This window comes from Oncorhynchus tshawytscha, linkage group LG33 (genome assembly GCF_018296145.1).
Source record: "Oncorhynchus tshawytscha isolate Ot180627B linkage group LG33, Otsh_v2.0, whole genome shotgun sequence".
Taxonomy (NCBI): domain Eukaryota; kingdom Metazoa; phylum Chordata; class Actinopteri; order Salmoniformes; family Salmonidae; genus Oncorhynchus; species Oncorhynchus tshawytscha.
The window spans coordinates 33944964-33962717 of NC_056461.1; the positions used below are offsets into that span (position 1 = coordinate 33944964).

The window sequence follows — 17754 nt, forward strand, 5'->3', positions numbered from 1 at the left end:
CAAGTTACTTCCTCTAAATATAACACTGCATTCTGGCATATAGCAAATACTTTCTCATTCATCAATTTGGAAGAGAAATGAGATGTGTTTTTTTATGGAGAAGTGGAAAGAGGCACATCTACCTCCTTTATGGAAGAGGACCACCTTGAACCTCTCAAAATAAGATATTGCCAGGAACTGTCAAGTCCAACAGCCTGTAGAAATAAGTCACAGCTTCATTGTAAAACTATTAAGGTCTACAACTGAGGGGCTTCTGTTTCAAAATATTTTGTCAGACCTTTAGTGAGAGATGGGCAGCAATGTCTGGCGCAATGTGTGAAGCCAACACAATGAGTCATTGTAGCTGTGAAGGGAGAGAGTGGACTGTTGGGGTTCACAGATGAGGGATATTAGTCACAAGTCTGTGCACCGTTCCCATATCGACAGGACTCGGTGTATGGCTCTTGTTACTGCAATGAAAATGGCACAGGGACAAATGGGCTTATCTTACACCTGTTGACCTAAACAAGCCTTTTGACAAGCTGTTCACAGGGCAGCTCAACTCAAAGGCAAACATGGATTTCAGATGATAAGCCAGCTTCTCACTGTGTGTAGAACAGTAATGACATGCTATCTCACTGTGTGTAGAACAGTAATGACAGGCTATCTCAATGTGTGTAGAACAGTAATGACAGGCTATCTCAATGTGTGTAGAACAGTAATGACAGGCTATCTCATTGTGTGTAGAACAGTAATGACAGGCTATCTCAATGTGTGTAGAACAGTAATGACAGGCTATCTCATTGTGTGTAGAACAGTAATGACAGGCTATCTCAATGTGTGTAGAACAGTAATGACAGGCTATCTCAACGTGTGTAGAACAGTAATGACAGGCTATCTCACTGTGTGTAGAACAGTAATGACAGGCTATCTCAATGTGTGTAGAACAGTAATGACAGGCTATCTCAACGTGTGTAGAACAGTAATGACATGCTATCTCACTGTGTGTAGAACAGTAATGACAGGCTATCTCAATGTGTGTAGAACAGTAATGACATGCTATCTCAATGTGTGTAGAACAGTAATGACAGGCTATCTCAACGTGTGTAGAACAGTAATGACATGCTATCTCACTGTGTGTAGAACAGTAATGACAGGCTATCTCAATGTGTGTAGAACAGTAATGACATGCTATCTCAATGTGTGTAGAACAGTAATGACAGGCTATCTCATTGTGTGTAGAACAGTAATGACAGGCTATCTCAATGTGTGTAGAACAGTAATGACAGGCTATCTCAATGTGTGTAGAACAGTAATGACAGGCTATCTCAACGTGTGTAGAACAGTAATGACATGCTATCTCACTGTGTGTAGAACAGTAATGACAGGCTATCTCAATGTGTGTAGAACAGTAATGACATGCTATCTCAATGTGTGTAGAACAGTAATGACAGGCTATCTCAACGTGTGTAGAACAGTAATGACATGCTATCTCACTGTGTGTAGAACAGTAATGACAGGCTATCTCAATGTGTGTAGAACAGTAATGACATGCTATCTCAATGTGTGTAGAACAGTAATGACAGGCTATCTCAATGTGTGTAGAACAGTAATGACAGGCTATCTCATTGTGTGTAGAACAGTAATGACAGGCTATCTCAATGTGTGTAGAACAGTAATGACAGGCTATCTCAACGTGTGTAGAACAGTAATGACATGCTATCTCAATGTGTGTAGAACAGTAATGACAGGCTATCTCAATGTGTGTAGAACAGTAATGACATTCTATCTCAATAACGTTTCATAATAGTTCTTTGATGTGATAGAAGAACACTCCAATAATATCCTACATTTTTAAAGACCAAGGATTTATTTTTCTTGGGTTTGGTGTATTATACATACGGCAAATCATCTAATTGTGTCTAACTATTTGGCAAGCATGTTACTGTTGTGCTCCATCCCAGTGTGTTCCAAACCTGGTCCTTGGGCCCCCCCTGGGTGTACGTTTAGGTTTTTGCCCTAGCACTACACAGCTGATTCAAATCATCAAAGCTTGATGATGAGTTTGCTATTTGAATCAACTGTGTAGCGCTAGGGCAAAGACCCAAATGTGCACCTGAGGGGCAACACTGAGTTTGGGAAACCATGCTCTATACCTTTTTTTAAAGACTGGGTCCTCCATCAACAGTATTCTTATTTTTCAATATTATTCCTCCCTGAGCCCTCTCTTCTTCTTCAGTTCTCTGTATTGGAAAATGTTGGTGTCCTTCCAACTCATGACCTACATTTATATCAAATTAACAGAGCTCTATTGTTGTGCTCATCCTGTTAGGCCATTACAACCCTTGAGAAAACAAACTATAGCACTGGAGCACAAATCCAAATTACAGGCACAATTTATAAAGGAGAAATTCCCCTGGTCTGACTGGGTTCACTGGAGGGTAGTCCAAGGAATAACAACAGCCTGATTTGTGCAGGAATTCTTGCCTCAGGTAGAGCTCAACTATATCATATTTTTGGTTGGCTCCAACTTTTAGCCTTGTCAATCACGTGCAAGAATGCCTTGCCACTGTGCAAAGGGAAGAAAGATGCATCAAGTCCTGAAATCACACATAATCCTATGGAAACTTAGTCTGTAGAAAACTGGCCAAACATAATGATAAACACCTCAGAGAACATAATAGAAAGTAGTTCCAGCAAATCAATGTAGCCACTCTTATGAAAGAATAGATACAACTGCTGTTGCAGGGCAATACCGATGCCCAGATATCAAACCCACATTTTCTGAGGAAAGCCCTATATGTTCACTGCCCTACCAGCAAAAAGGCAGTAACTGCTCAGAGCGTGGAACTGAGAAAAATGGTTTTTATTTACCTTGGTTTCACAGTAACTTTATGCAGTAACTGCTAACATGACCCCCATTTTCTCCAAAACCCAATACAATAGAGGCAGGATACTTGTCCACATGTTTAAGCATGTATTTAATGTAGAAAAATGACATTAACCAATTTTCAACCAAATGAGCAGTTACTGCCTTTTTGCTTGGTAGGGCAGTATAGCCCAATGAACTAAAGCCATGGCGTCTCAGGCAAGGACCTTCCAGTACACACTCAAATGTCTACAGAATGTACAAACAAACATGTCAAACAAACCAATGTTGTACGCTCTGCCTCAAAATGACATCTGTTAGCATATTTGTATTTACAATAAATATGTTAATGAATATTTCTCGGTCCATTCTGAAAAGGCATACAATTTCAAACAGCAGTATTTAGCAGAACAGTAAAGTGATTGTAAATATGGTCTACTCTATAAAGGTGTTATTGCCAGATGGCTGTCTAATTTGCCCAGTGTATTTTTCTATTATATACATGTACACCTGTATTTTTTAGATAATACTGTTTTTACTGTATTCCAGTATGCCAGAAAACAACTGTAATTCATTGAAAGTATTTTTTCCATTTTGGTTTCTTCTACTACCAAATGCTACCGACAATGTTGACAATTCTGCTGACTAATTGTTACTGAGAATATGGAACATCACATTGTAATGAGTTATGATGACATTTAAAAAATAAACAAAAGCTTGTTATTCTATAACCAATAAGCAGTGCTATGTTTCATGTTTAATGAAATGCACATTAATGCTGTGCATTTTCCATTGATGTCAAAGTCAGGGGATGAGAGTTAAGAAGAGCACAGGCTTTCTAGCTGGTCTGGATACAAGAACTTCACTACCTCCCTGATACCATCCTCACAGGTCCTGGTCTTGGGAAATTCCTTCTGGTTGTCTTCTTCCTCCTTGAATCTTTTCCAAGTCTCTGTGTAAAAAGAACAAAGAATTGACATGTTGCCATCCAACAGCAGACAAAAAGCGTACAAATCCATAACTTTTTTTTCCCTCAGCAGGAAACAAGATGGTCACTGACAAGAGGAAGCAGCCATTTTTTAATCAGTTGAAATGAAATGAAATTTCCTTTGGTCTACAATATGTCTGGTTGGTCTATGACCTTATGTCTAGAAATGGAAAAAAAAGAAACTAAAGTATTACAAGATTTATACCTAGAGAACTTTTCAATTACTGGAAAATAAAGGTATGCATGCAAAAACAACAAAAAACACACAAAAAACATGGATAAACTCACCTTCATCCAATGTCGCCAGTAAAGTGTAGTTATCTGGATTATCTAGAAGATCTTTCTTCAGAACTTCCCCAGTTTCCATTAATTGTAAAACTTCTGGGAAAAGTGAAAATACATATTGGGTGACATTCTGAATAGTTAGGTAATCCACAGCTGTAACATTGTTATTAACACTGCCATGCTAGTGCCCTCTAATACGTCCCCCTCCTATTACCTCCTACTGTCTTCCATACTTGCACTTCAACTTCAGCAGTCCCTTGTCTTTCAATAGCAATTATCCTAACTGTGTCCTCTGTGTGAACCTTTGACGATGGCTTAACTTTGTACACCAAGAGGTTGTTATTGTCATGTCCAAGATTCATGTAACAGTCAGTCCTGTTGCTCTCAGCATTATGTTCTAGGGGCAGAAATCAGAGAGATTAAAAATGTATATTGTTCAAAACCTATTGTTAAAATTATATTCTGGAAGTGCATTGTAAATACTGCTGAGCCACAGTACCTGGACAAATCTTGCAGCATTTCCCCACGGTTTTAACGGGATGTTGGCATGGATACTGGCTGGGACATGAGAGGCGTTTGCAGTCCTGTATGCCATCCTTACAGATGCACAAAATGCACTCCAGGACCTTCCCCAGGACTGGGTGCCACACATCACCATGAGAGTAGGTGTTGCCGCTGTACTGACATGCTGAGAGAAATAGGAACAACATATATGCTCTAGTACTACATATTATTACAATGACAGAGCTGTAAGAGTTAGAATACATTGACTGCTCAATGACCAGGTAAGTGACTCTCTATTGTAGGCCATGAAAATAGTACTACTATTAATATGATAATAATAATAATAAGATGAATAGCATTAATTAATATGATTAATTATTGTAGGGCTATCATTTAACTCTCACCCTTCTGGTGCTTTTTCTGCAGCAGGAAATTCACAGTGGTCTCTGCAGCACCTTTGAAGTGGAGCTTGGGCAGGCTCAGGCCTCTGGGAGTACCCCTGACAGTGGTCTCTGCAGCACCTTTGAAGTGGAGCTTGGGCAGGCTCAGGCCTCTGGGAGTACCCCTGACAGTGGATGGAGTAGAGCGGACAGACCGCCCTCGGAACTGCTCTCCAGCACACTGGTCCACTGAATGCCTCTTGTGTATTCACAGAGACAAATAGACACAGTTATTATGGGGTTATTTTGGATGTATGTGCCGTTCCAATGCCAGTGAGTTGGAACCCCACCCCACTCCCTTCTCTGCAAATGTGTGGTGTTTTGGATGTTATGGTTGGACAAATCTACAAGACTAAACCCATCAAGGAATGAACAGAAAGCCACCTACAACGCCTCGGTTCAGCTGTTGGCCTACATCCTCCACTGATGAGTACCCATTAATGCCACCATCTAATCAAAGACAAATGAAGAGGATATACATTGACTTTGATAACAATAGAAAGTAGGGGGGAAATCTGCTGTGGTAAGAAACAAATGTGATCACCTTTGCACACCAGACAGCAGGTATCTGGGAATGAGACTGGTGAGGAGCAGGTCAGCGGCTGGCAAGTTTTCAGGGCACAGAAAATATTTCCATTCTAAAAACAAATGTGGAAGAAAGCCAAAGGTGAAGGAAGAACAGAAGTGATTGTAGACATTGCCAGCCCTAGCTTTTTGGAGGCCCTAAGCTAAATGTTGTTTCGGGGCCCCCAACTCGCGAGCAAAACATTTTAGTGGCTTCCCTCTTGACGGCAGAGAGATCATTTTTTTTACAAGTTAATTCCTGCAATTCTACACATTTTGCCATGGGGCGGAGATAAAAATGTGCCGTTTTAAAGCCAATTTCCTGCAATTCAGTGCAATGCCAAAGGGTGGGGATACATTTTTGCCGTTTTAAAGCTAATTTCTTGCAGTTCTACACACTTTGTCATGTTAATATGATATCTGAGTGAGAGTGACTAACAAAACCAATGGATAGAAATGTGGGCACATACCATTTCTTGCCCGGTCGATAATTCAACCATGATTACTACAAGTTTAGATAGTTGGCTAGACTAACATACCAATCTGAAAATGTTTTGCTGACATGGGCTAATTGAGTGATTGTCAGTGACTGAAATAACAAGAAAAAAACTGCTGATGCACAACCAAATTTCAAAATTGCACCTTGTGTATTCTACTATTCTAACTCTCAACAATAAGTTGAGACCAAACTGAGTTCCTAAAAAAAAAAGAAAAGTCGCTTACTGCCAGTATTATGGCTGACACATGAGGAAAAACTTCCAGTTACGTTCTCAGAGTGATGAGCTGTACACCATAAACTAGAGGAAGAGAGAGTGTGACTTACTGAACATGTGCACATGACACACTGGTTGGTTTGTCGAGATGGGAAGAGGTCATGGTTGGCAAAGGTCTCCCCTGGTTGGTAGAACGTTCCATTATACCTGCAGGACTTCACTGGGGCTCTCAAGCCTGCTGGGATCCTAGGCTCATCTGAGCAGATAATGAATGGTAAGCACAAGATGAATAAGTGAATGCCAAAGCAGGATGTTTTTGTTTTACACACCTCTAGCCTTTTTTCCCTCAATGATAGAACTGCTGTATGCAATTGAAGTCCTGTGACTAGACATGGCATAAAAGCACACAGGTACTACTTTACCAAATGGTGTCATAGAAATGATTAAATAACTTCATTGTTCTGCCTGTGTGTGCTTATTGTATGAGAATGCTTGATCGTACCTGTACAGCGAGGGCAGCATTGCTGAGAGTCAGTCACTGGGTTGTCACACCGCAGAGTAGGACACTTAATTGTGTTACATTTCACATGGCCTGTCTATGAGGGAAATGTTACATGGTTTACAGGCATACCTTGAAATCCCACCCATCAGAACCCTTTAAAGCAACTGCCAATAGGCTGTATAGCCAGTAGCCTAAATCCTATTTGCACACAGTAGCCTACAATCCAATACTCAGATTTGGACAGTTTGATACAGTAGAGTATAGGGCAGTGTTGGGCTTCTTTTGGTACACTTGTACATGGTTTCATATTAGGCTACAGATGTGACAAAACTGACCAATGATGTACTCTAATTCTATGGGTACAGTACCTCAGTGCAGGAACACCGCATACAAAACATGAAACCAAAGGGTTCCAGATAAGGATGCCAGCTGTCTCCAGGACTGTATGTTTTCTCTTTGAAAGAACAGAACACTGCAGACACTGGGTGAAAAAAATGGAAAGTAAAGATGGAAGGTAAGATGGAAAGTTATTTTAGCAGTAGAAGCACTTTAATATGACGCAAAGCAGGAATTTTCATAAACAGAAAACGAAAGAGACTAATCTAATAAAAAATGATCTTCCATGGCTCACAAACCTGTCAGAGTAATAACTGCTAATATCTTCTGGCAAAAAAACACGTGGATTAAATCAGTATACTGTCATAATTGATGTTATGTGGTTATATAATTAATGTTGTGGTTATATAATTAATACATTTCAACCGGAATTAGCACAATTGAATACTAAATACAGTTTAATACTAAATACAGTTTAATACTACACTGACCTTATAGACAGGCTAGAAATACACGCTGTATAAACTTGCCAAATATATTTTTTAAAAGTTGGTTGGAACAATGATGAAATCCAGAAAAGGAAAAAAATAACATAAACCCATGTTTAATCGCCAGTTGTGAGTAGTTGTAGTGTATACCTATAGTAAAACTCTTCGTTTGATTTGAGCTACAGGCGCATTTCATCAATTGTGGATAACGGTTTAACTTTAGATTTACAGAGAAAGTCTGTCCTACCTTTTCTTGCTCTTATAACATCCGAAGCACAACCAACGAACAAACAGATGCTAATTAATAAGAATATATGCTTCATGTTGGGGGATAAATCCTTGTCAATATGAAATGAAATAGCAGCAACTGCGACAGCAAACCCCAGGACAGTGTGAAACTCCCCATAAAATCACGAATTTATTCTTGGTTTTCATCGAAGGCGCCTCCTACAGGAAGAATACGCCAATTTATAAACTGGGTGAAGTGAATGATGTGATGTCAAAGAAAATGGAATGAATAAGTCAAAGTTTGTTGGTTGTCAAGTAGGCCTAAAGTAGGAATAAAGCCTATAGATATTGTCAAATAACTTAATGGAGTCAGAACATATTAGTGTCTCTCAAATGCACAGTAGCCCTAACATAAACAGTATAACACCCTGCTAGATATGTCAGTGTCTAGCAAATTCACTCTGGCTATCTACTTCGATTTCAGAGCACTCTCGTCTGTGTGCCAGAGCGCAGAATAACTGATTAATTTACAAACACTTAAACCCCGTTGAATATAGCCGGTGTCAGTAAACGTCGGCAAAAAAACAATTACATTGTCAACAGCAGTTAGTCACCAACGCTCTGGACAAGATAACACCCTAACCAACTCTGCTAGGGCGAGTAAAATGGTCAGAATGAGATTCTCTCATTTGTGTCTGGAAGTAGAGCAAACTAGCCAATGTTAGCTTAGGTGCTTGACTGCCGTTGTGAGGTCAGAACGCTCGATCAACCCTACTCCTCGGCTAGAACACTCAATTTACGAACACCCAGAGCACACTCTGGCACTCCAGATTGAACACACCCGCTAATGAAAGTGGGATGGGAGCCTGTGATGTCATAATAAAAATGGGAGCCTATGATGTCATAATTTAAATGACATGACCTCCTTGAGGTCAAAAGCCTGCTACTAATTTGTCAAAGATTCTAAGGCAGGTAAGACCTTTCAATACCGAGAACCACATTCCTACTGGAGCACAATGGTTAGGACCCGTGCGCAAGTGGCGCTGCTTGCTCAACGCAACGACCAGCATCTGGGTCGCCGTGGAGGGCCACAAAGTCCGAGGCCCCGTCATGACAGACCTCAGAGAGAGAGGCCTCGGAGTCGACGCCCCCGATGTCAAGTGGGTCCGATGGTTGAGAAATGGAGATGGCCACGAAAACGATTAAGCTTGCTTCCACAGTCAAGATCATTCGCAGATGTGAGACGAGGACTGAAGGGCCGACGGGTGGTACTTCGTGTTGGAGAATTGCCCAATTAGAAATTAAAGTGCAGATTGAGGCCTCAAAGCATTAAAACATTTGTAAAGATACTTTTAGGCCTACTGTTTTTGTTCGCTAGACATCTAGCTACCCTCCTAAAAATGGTGAAAGGGGCTACAAGTGCTACCAACACACTGCAATGTTATGGGACACAACATAAAAGGCCTATTAAATCAACATTTCTCCAGCATTTATTAAAACATACAGGAAAGGGATTAAAATGGTTACAGCTAGATGCCATCATGCCAACATCTTTACACACTGAGCAAGTGAACGAGCGCGTAGAATAAAACATTGACAACACAACATTGTCCACCTAGCATAGGACACGTATTTCAATTCTCATTTAAAAATGTGACTGATTCAGTTTGACCAGACTACACAACGGAGCAGAGCTGTATTACATTTGCTGAAGGTAACAATGATTTATAGACAGTGAGATTCAAACAGTGCTTTGCGTCTCTAAATGAGACACTTCCCCATGAATATGACCCCAGAAATGTAATCATCATCAACTTGATGTTTGCTAGTATATCTACCATGTAGGCCTACAAACTGCAGTGATTTCATTCTCAAATTAAATCTTCAGCCTCCATTCACTTTTCATTTGTGGGATCGAAACACTATATGGGCCCGAGAACAAAGACTTAGGGCTCTATTCAAGCCGTACCGCAAAAGTTCAGTGTTACCCTCTGGGCGCAGCCGTCAATTCAGCATCTATTCCACATTGGTTCAACGTAATTTCATTGAAATGACATGGAAAAGACATTGGTTCAACCAGTGTGTGTCCAAGTGGGTACAGCGTGACTGACATTTAGCGGAGACTGCATTCACAGTAAACGCTGCATATGTCCGCTCACTCTGAAATGACCTATCAGGTAATCTGTAACGCTTCAACGATGAGACTGAATAGAGCCCATAATGTAGCTAAAAACAAACATAATAAAAACATATCCTGTAACTCCTAACTGCCACGATATGTCACAATAGGAATTATTTTCCTCGTAAAGGTGAAAACAGACAAATGCTAAACTACCGGCAACCTACTGTTGCCCCTCATGGTTGTGCTACTCTCCTCTTTGCGTTCACTGAGAAAAAGGATTAATTTGTGTGGGAGAAATTACAGGACTTTGGGGTAAACAGAAAGAAAGCCAATAGACAAAATGCTCTTAAATCAGACTTCCACACGACCAATTTGGTTGGAACATAAAAACAGTCAACCCGAGTCAAGGACAGAGGAGAAACATAATTCAAGAACCTTCCTTACATACCTACAAGTTTCACCTACTGTATATGTCCTGGGAAACATGTAGGATCTTTCAATGTAGTAGGCTTCCATTAGGTTAATACAGATTTGAGGTACTCCCTCTGTGCCCCTCATACGTTTTCTTTCTTTTACACTCAGACTAACTGCTGTTTTCTGTCTTTTACACACACACACACACACACACACACACACACACACACACACACACACACACACACACACACACACACAAAAGCCCCCTCAAGAGGTGGAGGTGCTCCCTGCCCCGGTGTCTTCATCTCCTGTCTTCTGACGTTTCTTGGCCCGAATCTCATTCATGGCCTGCTCTATGGAGCGGGTGTCCCTTTTGTTGGCCACAGGTACTGAGGGAGGAGAGACAAATACATTTTGTTAGGCAAAGTACACAGCACACACCATGAGGAGATGTGATTCACTGAGGATGAGAAATCAATACTGAGCCTCTTCACACTGACCCATGCCATATGCCTGGTTGGCCTCTAGCGTATGTGCTGCATCCTTAGCAGAAGAGGTGCCGATCAGATGGCTGTACTTGTCACGGTAATTGGAGCTGGGAGACGCTGCCCTCTTCTGTGTCTTACCGGTGGTCTCCTCTTCTAACGCAGCCTGCTCCTGAAGAGCAGTGGACAGGTTTAATTATCAAACACTTTCTTTGAGCAATAGCTCTGAACCCAACCTATACTCCGTAGATATTACACTGAGTGAACAAAAGACAGCAACATATTATAGAGCAAAGGGTTACCTGCAACATGTCAAGGACTACAGTTAGAGTGATTAGATCTATTAAGGTGCAGAAAGTGTGAACCATCAGTACTTGCAATGTTATAACAAGTTTACATTACTTGAAATCGGATTTCACTGTGTAAATGAATGTATTCTGCCAAATGATATACAGTTATGGACATGTATACTAGAGTATGTGTTTCTATTCAGTTTTGTTCCTCGGTGAGTGTGACTGAGTCTCCAGTCGTACTTTAAGTCTGCGGCGGTATTCAGCTTTTTGGGGGTCCCACTCCTCTCCTTTCCGATAAGCCTCCAGCTCGTCGTCTGATGGAGCAAACTCCTGCCACAGTCATTTTGAATACATACATTCAGTTACGCATCAGGAAGAATAACACATATACAACACATAATAAAATGCCACCACTATGCACTAAAATAACAGTGCAACTCATGGGAAGGGCATGTAAATCTGGTGATATTTGTGAACGCAGCCATAAAGAACATCCAAAAGAGGTCTGACCTTCTTAAAAATCATGACGTATCTGCTTTCCTCATCCTCTCCGAAAGAAAACGATGCCAGACCAGCAACTTCTGCTACATCATGCCTTTAACAAGCCAGGATGTCAGTAAAAGTTTACATGCAAACTGTTAAATATTATGTTTGTAGTCTTCTCATAAAATAAACTTATTACATAATGCTCTCTATTTATAGATTCAAGGATATATTTATAATTTTTCACTTACAATATGCTCCTTTCAATCTTTCCCATGGGATTGTACTTCCTCTTCTGTTGCTTAGTGTCTTGAATGAATTCTGACACCTCTTTCTCCATCTGAAAAAGAGATGAAGGCAGTATAAACTGGATTGTTCTTTACCCACCAAAGATCAGTCAACGAAGAATTGGAAACAATTTTTGGATTTGTTTCTTGGGATTTAGGTTGTCCAAGTTACTGACTGGACATTCAGCTGGATGAGCAGAAAATGACCCCACAAAGGAGATAGACAGAATATAATCCTCCGCCAGCAGGCAGAGCCTCTCACCCTTTTCCTGAACTCGGCTTTCTTTTTCTTCTCATCCTCCTGCATCTTCTTCATTCTTGCTGCCTGTTCTGTTGAGGGATAGAAAACAAGGTTATATTATTCAATTGTTTTCATACTGAAAATATAGGCCTATTAATTCCCATGAGATGTTATAACAGATGGTATAGGAAATATATGCTATTCAGACTATACTTTAAATTACCTGGACATCACTTTAATTATGTTGGTAAACTCTGGATTTAGTGTCATCTGAGCAAATGAATCCATAGAGCAACAAGATCCTATGCTATAGCTGCTTAAGTGTAATTCACATCATTTTTGGATGACGGACTACTGACATAGCACATGTGACTTGCATAACAAGTGTTCAGTATGATGTTCATTATTACCAAATAACGCACCCACTGGGCACACTACGTCATTTCAATGTGGATAATATTTGGTTGAGACGTTGTTCAATAAGATAACACATTAGAAATTCAACTAACTTATAGGTTATCTAAAAGCACAACCAAATTCCAATGGAAAAACAATGTCTGTTTTTTGTTTAGTTTTCACCCAAATGCCAATTACAGCACTTTCACCCATTTAAAAGTTAAATAAAGGTTACAGTGCCTTGCAAAAGTATTCATCCCCCTTGGCATTTTTCCTATTTTGTTGCATTACAACCTGTAATTTAAATGATTTATTTATTTATTTGGATTTCATGTAATGGACATACAAAATTATCCAAATTGGTGAAGTGAAAAAAAACATGTTGACATTTTCTTCGACCCCCCCCAAAAAACAGAAAAGTGTGTGCATATGTATTCACCCCCTTTGCTATGAAGCCCACCTTCAGAAGTAACATAATTAGTTAAATAAAGTCCACCTGTGTGCAATCTAAGTGTCACATGATCTCAGAGATATATATATATAGATCACTACACACACACAAACCTGTTCTGAAAGGCCCATAAGCCTGCAACACCACTAAGCAAGGGGCACCACCACCATGAAGACCAAGGAGCTCTCCAAACAGGTCAGGGACAAAGTTGTGGAGAAGTACAGATCAGTGTTGAGTTATAAAAAATATATATCTGAAACTTTGAACATCCCACGGAGCGCCATTATATCCATTATTATAAATTGGAAAGAATATGGCACCACAACAAACCTACCAAGATAGGGCCGCCCACTAAAACACACAGACCAGGAAAGGAGGGAATTTATCAGAGAGGCAACAAAGAGACCAAAGACAACCCTGAAGGATCTGCAAAGCTCCACAGCAGAGATTGGAGTATCTGTTCATAGGACCACTTTAAGCCGTACACTCCACAGAGCAGGGCTTTATGGAAGAGTGGCCAGAAAAAAACTGTTGCTTAAAGAGAAAAAAACCAAGCGAACACATTTAGTGCTCTCCAAAAGGTGTGTGGGAGACTCCCCAAACATATCAAAGAAGGTAATCTGGTCAGATAAGACTAAAATTGAGCTTTTTGTCCATCAAGGAAAACACTATGTCTGGTGCAAACCCAACACCTCTCATCACCCCGAGAACAACATCCCCACAGTGAAGCACAGCATCATGCTGTGGGGATGTTTTTCCATCGGCAGGGACGGGGAAACTGGTCAGAATTGAAGGAATGATGGATGGCGCTAAATACAGGGAAATTCTTGAGGGAAACCTGTTTCAGTCTTCCAGTGGTTTGAGACTCATACCCAAGAAGACTCAAGGCTGTAATCGCTGCCAAACGTGCTTCAACAAAGTACTGCGTAAAGGGTCTTATGTATGTGTGATATTTTATTTATTTGTAATACCTTTTCAAAAATGTTTAAAACCAGTTTTTGCTTTTTCATTATGGGGAATTGTGTGGGTTGAGGAGGGGGACAAAAATACATTTTAGATTCAAGCTGTAACGTTACAAAATGTTGAAAAAGTCAAGGGGTCTGAATACATTTTCCGTATGCACTGTAGGCCTAAAAAACATAGTTGGTGATTGACAAAGTAAGGTCACATTTCATTTGCTCTCTTAAACCTACTCTTTGGAATGACTTCGAAAGCAACAGTGAAGTTAAGGGCAGATCTCTCAACAAATCATTCTCACGATAGTGCATGGGTAATAGTCAGTGTCAAACATAGCTGGGCTTGGTTAAAACCCTTGAAGGGAGCCCAAAGGGCAGATAGATAGTCCTCCAGTAGGAGGTGCTGCCCAGACTATTTTGTTTTCTGATAGCAGATGTTGAAAGTCTATTATTTTAATAGGCATACATTCAACATTTTATACAAGGTTTGTCTGTTTTAATATTTGGTAACCATGCGGGCATAATCATGTAGTTTAAGTTCATGATATTTTTTCAAATCAAATATTTTTTACGTAGATTCAACGTCACAATACGTTGACAAATTACATCAAAACAACATTGATTCAACCAGTTTGTGCTGCTTTGCGTGCGCAAACAAAAAATGAATGATGGCTCATTTGGCCAATGAGAGCACTAGAAGGACTGACTTTGACCAATAGGATGCATCTTATACAAAAACGTAATTCACTACAAGGGCAAATACTCGTTCGTGACTGGATACTTTTCTGTATAGACGATAGGGAGGTTGAGAACTCCACGGAAGGGATCCTGTAAACAGCTACATTTACGAAATACTCTTATCTTTACAATCGAATAATACAAACGAATTGGGGATAAATAACTGTAGAGTAATACTGAATATACCTCGGGCCTTTCGTCGGCTCTCCTTGTCTCCGACTGTGGGAGGTTTTTCCATCGAACTCAAAATTGAGCCCAGGAGGTCCGCCATTTTGGACTGAATGATCACTACCGGAAGCACGATGTTTAAAATCATTCGTGGGGAGGGAATACGCATGCGCATATCAACAAATAATATTAGAATAACAGGCTATTTATTATAGCCTTCTATTGACAAATGGTGGGTTGTATTAGTGAATGTACTGAAATAATATACATTTTTTGTTTCTTGAGTTTAATTACGGTGTAAATAAAAAACACGTTTTTTCAATGTATTGCAATTTGCAATATACGTTTATCAAATTTTTATAATAGCTCTAATCAATGATAGAACATTTTCTTCATGAAATAAATAGCAGGTAGCCCAGCGTTAGCGGTTACGAGCATTGGGCCTGTAACCGAAAGGTTGATGGTTCGAATCCCTAAGCCAAGGAGTTTAGGTGAACAATCTGTCTATGTTCCCTTGAGCCTAGTGATCAACCCTAATTGCTCCTGTAAATTGCTCAGGATAAGAGTGTCTGCTAAAATGTAAAACATTAAATATAAAGCATTAATATCCCTTTTCATGAAAAAATACAATTAGCGATTGATCAGATGAAGGGAGGATTATATCTTACAGTTAAAGTCACACTAAATGTATGAAAAGAGGACCTCCGTAAACAGTAAACCATGCAGTGTGTATACGTATGCGACATTGAACTTCATTGGCATTGTATCAGTCAATGTGATTTCTCTCTGTCAAGAGGTGAAGAATATTGTTGATCTTAAGATGAGGTATGAATCAGCTCTTTCATTCACACACAAATGGAAGGAGCAGCAAGTAGAACTTGTAGCACTTGTATACCTTTTCCAGCAAAATGATGGTGTTTCAACGATGTAATCTGACATAAATTCTGGTTTTCCAGTATGTGCAGTGCATAACACAGAAGCGGTCAGTATTGGCAACACAAGTAACCTTGATATCTCTCCCCACTCCCCGCTTCTCACTCTGCAAAGGTCAGACCTCCAGTTGTCTCGAGGGTTTACTTCAACACAGGAAGTGAGGCAGAAGGAGAGAGTCAAGGAAGTAGTGATGACAGACTAGTGACAGACAGCAGACTGGAGAGGGAAGATGTGACGTGCAGCAGTGAGAGTGCAAGCAGACTCACCAGGACACTTCTGTACTCTGGCTGGCTATTATTCACTCACATAGCGTCTGTGTCCTGTGAAAAATACATTCCACATGGTTGAGAAGAGCCTGTAAAATGCACTAGGAACTGGTGTGGATCCATTAGGGATGGTGAGCACAGCAGGTGGTGACCAGTCCATCTAATCACACAGGCACAAGGTGGTGATGATGAATGTCTTGTCATCTCATCTCCAAAATACCTCTGTCCACTGCTGCCAGGGTAATGATTCTCTTGACGTTCCCCTTACACAAGGCTGTCTGCTAAATGTAAACCACCTTGTTTTCTTTCTGCTCACACCCAAATTGATAACCAGATCGCTCAATGAGTGACTGTGTGCGATGAGTATGTAAATAACATCAGATTTGATGCATACAGTATAAGGGATGCATTAATAGAAAGCCACTAGAATATTTTCTATAACCTGTTTGTAGCATGAAATAACTATCAACATTACCTGTCATTGAAATACTGCTCTTCCCTATTAAAAAATGTAATATTGTAAAACACTTTAGCCATTTAATGGTTATTGTGGGAACATGGATATACAGTACGGAAGCTTGATATTATTTAAAATAAATGAAAAATATTTATCTTAATTTTCACAATAGTCGGAAGGCAGACAGACCATGAAATCTACTGTGTGTGTGTGACGTGTGTGTGTGTGGCCCTGCCAAGCTGGCAGTATATCTGTTTGCATGGCCACCTACAAAAGACATAGGAGTTATATGAGATATCATTTTCTCTGATATTTTAAGGGCGAGCATAATACATTCAAAACAGGGGTTCTTTCTCTCTTTTTTTGTTTACTTTTCTTTGTTTCAAGACAGTAAAATATAAGTTATGCAGGCAAGTTACAGTCTAGGCATTTATGTTCATTGGGTAGTTGATTTTCAGTTCAACTTAGATTCTGTTAATAACGGTACAGAAACACAGAACAAAACCACATGTCAAGCTGGTTGGATCTGTCATTTGCTCACTTCAGAATCTTCACATGAATTCAACATATTCCAATTAATAACAGTAAAGTATTTACATACACCAGGGATTAAAACATAAACAGACATGTATCGAAAAGCACCGGGAACACTCATCAGTAATGACAGGGGGATAACAATGGTGGAACAAATCTCTCTCATTCCAAATTCACTAGTGCCCTGGAGTATTTCCTGAGCCTTATCACAAACCAAGGGTTTACATGACAGGTTCACATAGCAGGAGTAAACCTGATACTGGGGGTAATATCTACATGTAATTAACAGATGTTAAATAGTGACGAAAATTGACAGAGATATATAATAAAATTGGGAGAGATTCGACAATATTTATATTTGGTTTGAAAGAAAAACTACAATGAGCTACAGAAATATGCTAAGCAGCTGTGTGTCCAAGCTGTCCAATAAAATACACAATATAATCTGCTTCCAAAACAACAGTCTAAATCTCAATCAGTCAGAATGTCACTCCCTGACCTTAGAGACCCTTTTTATGTCTCTATTTGGTTTGGTCAGGGTGTGATTTGGGGTGGGTATTCTATGTTCTATTATTTGTATTTCTATGATTGGCCGGGTATGGTTCTCAATCAGGGACAGCTGTCTATCGTT

The 17754-nt window shown here is 40.0% G+C and overlaps 2 protein-coding genes across 4 annotated transcripts; both read right to left on the minus strand.

Annotated features, from left to right (window-relative positions):
• Positions 1-1826: 1826 nt before the first annotated feature.
• chrdl2 (chordin-like 2) lies at positions 1827-8098 on the minus strand. 3 transcript variants are annotated; one of them, XM_024397930.2, is made up of 12 exons: positions 7916-8097; positions 7213-7325; positions 6845-6938; positions 6453-6598; positions 5610-5703; positions 5454-5515; positions 5189-5264; positions 5030-5122; positions 4621-4809; positions 4336-4518; positions 4125-4217; positions 1827-3800 (listed from the first exon to the last, which is right to left on the minus strand). In XM_024397930.2, exons 1-12 carry the CDS (start codon positions 7989-7991, stop codon positions 3667-3669), a joined length of 1353 nt encoding a protein of 450 aa, XP_024253698.2. In that variant the 5' UTR covers positions 7992-8097; the 3' UTR covers positions 1827-3666. The 3 variants fall into 3 exon arrangements, with proteins under 3 accessions (XP_024253698.2, XP_024253697.2, XP_024253696.2); XM_024397929.2 differs by having other exon boundaries at positions 4125-4214; positions 5030-5264; positions 7916-8098; XM_024397928.2 differs by having other exon boundaries at positions 5030-5264; positions 7916-8096.
• Positions 8099-9363: 1265 nt separating this feature from the next.
• Positions 9364-15071, minus strand: spag7 (sperm associated antigen 7). Its single transcript, XM_024397932.2, has 7 exons — positions 14952-15071; positions 12246-12313; positions 11948-12036; positions 11724-11808; positions 11454-11543; positions 10936-11092; positions 9364-10824 (listed from the first exon to the last, which is right to left on the minus strand). The coding sequence occupies exons 1-7, from the start codon at positions 15034-15036 to the stop codon at positions 10703-10705; spliced, it is 696 nt and encodes a 231-aa protein (XP_024253700.1). The 5' UTR covers positions 15037-15071; the 3' UTR covers positions 9364-10702.
• Positions 15072-17754: the final 2683 nt, after the last annotated feature.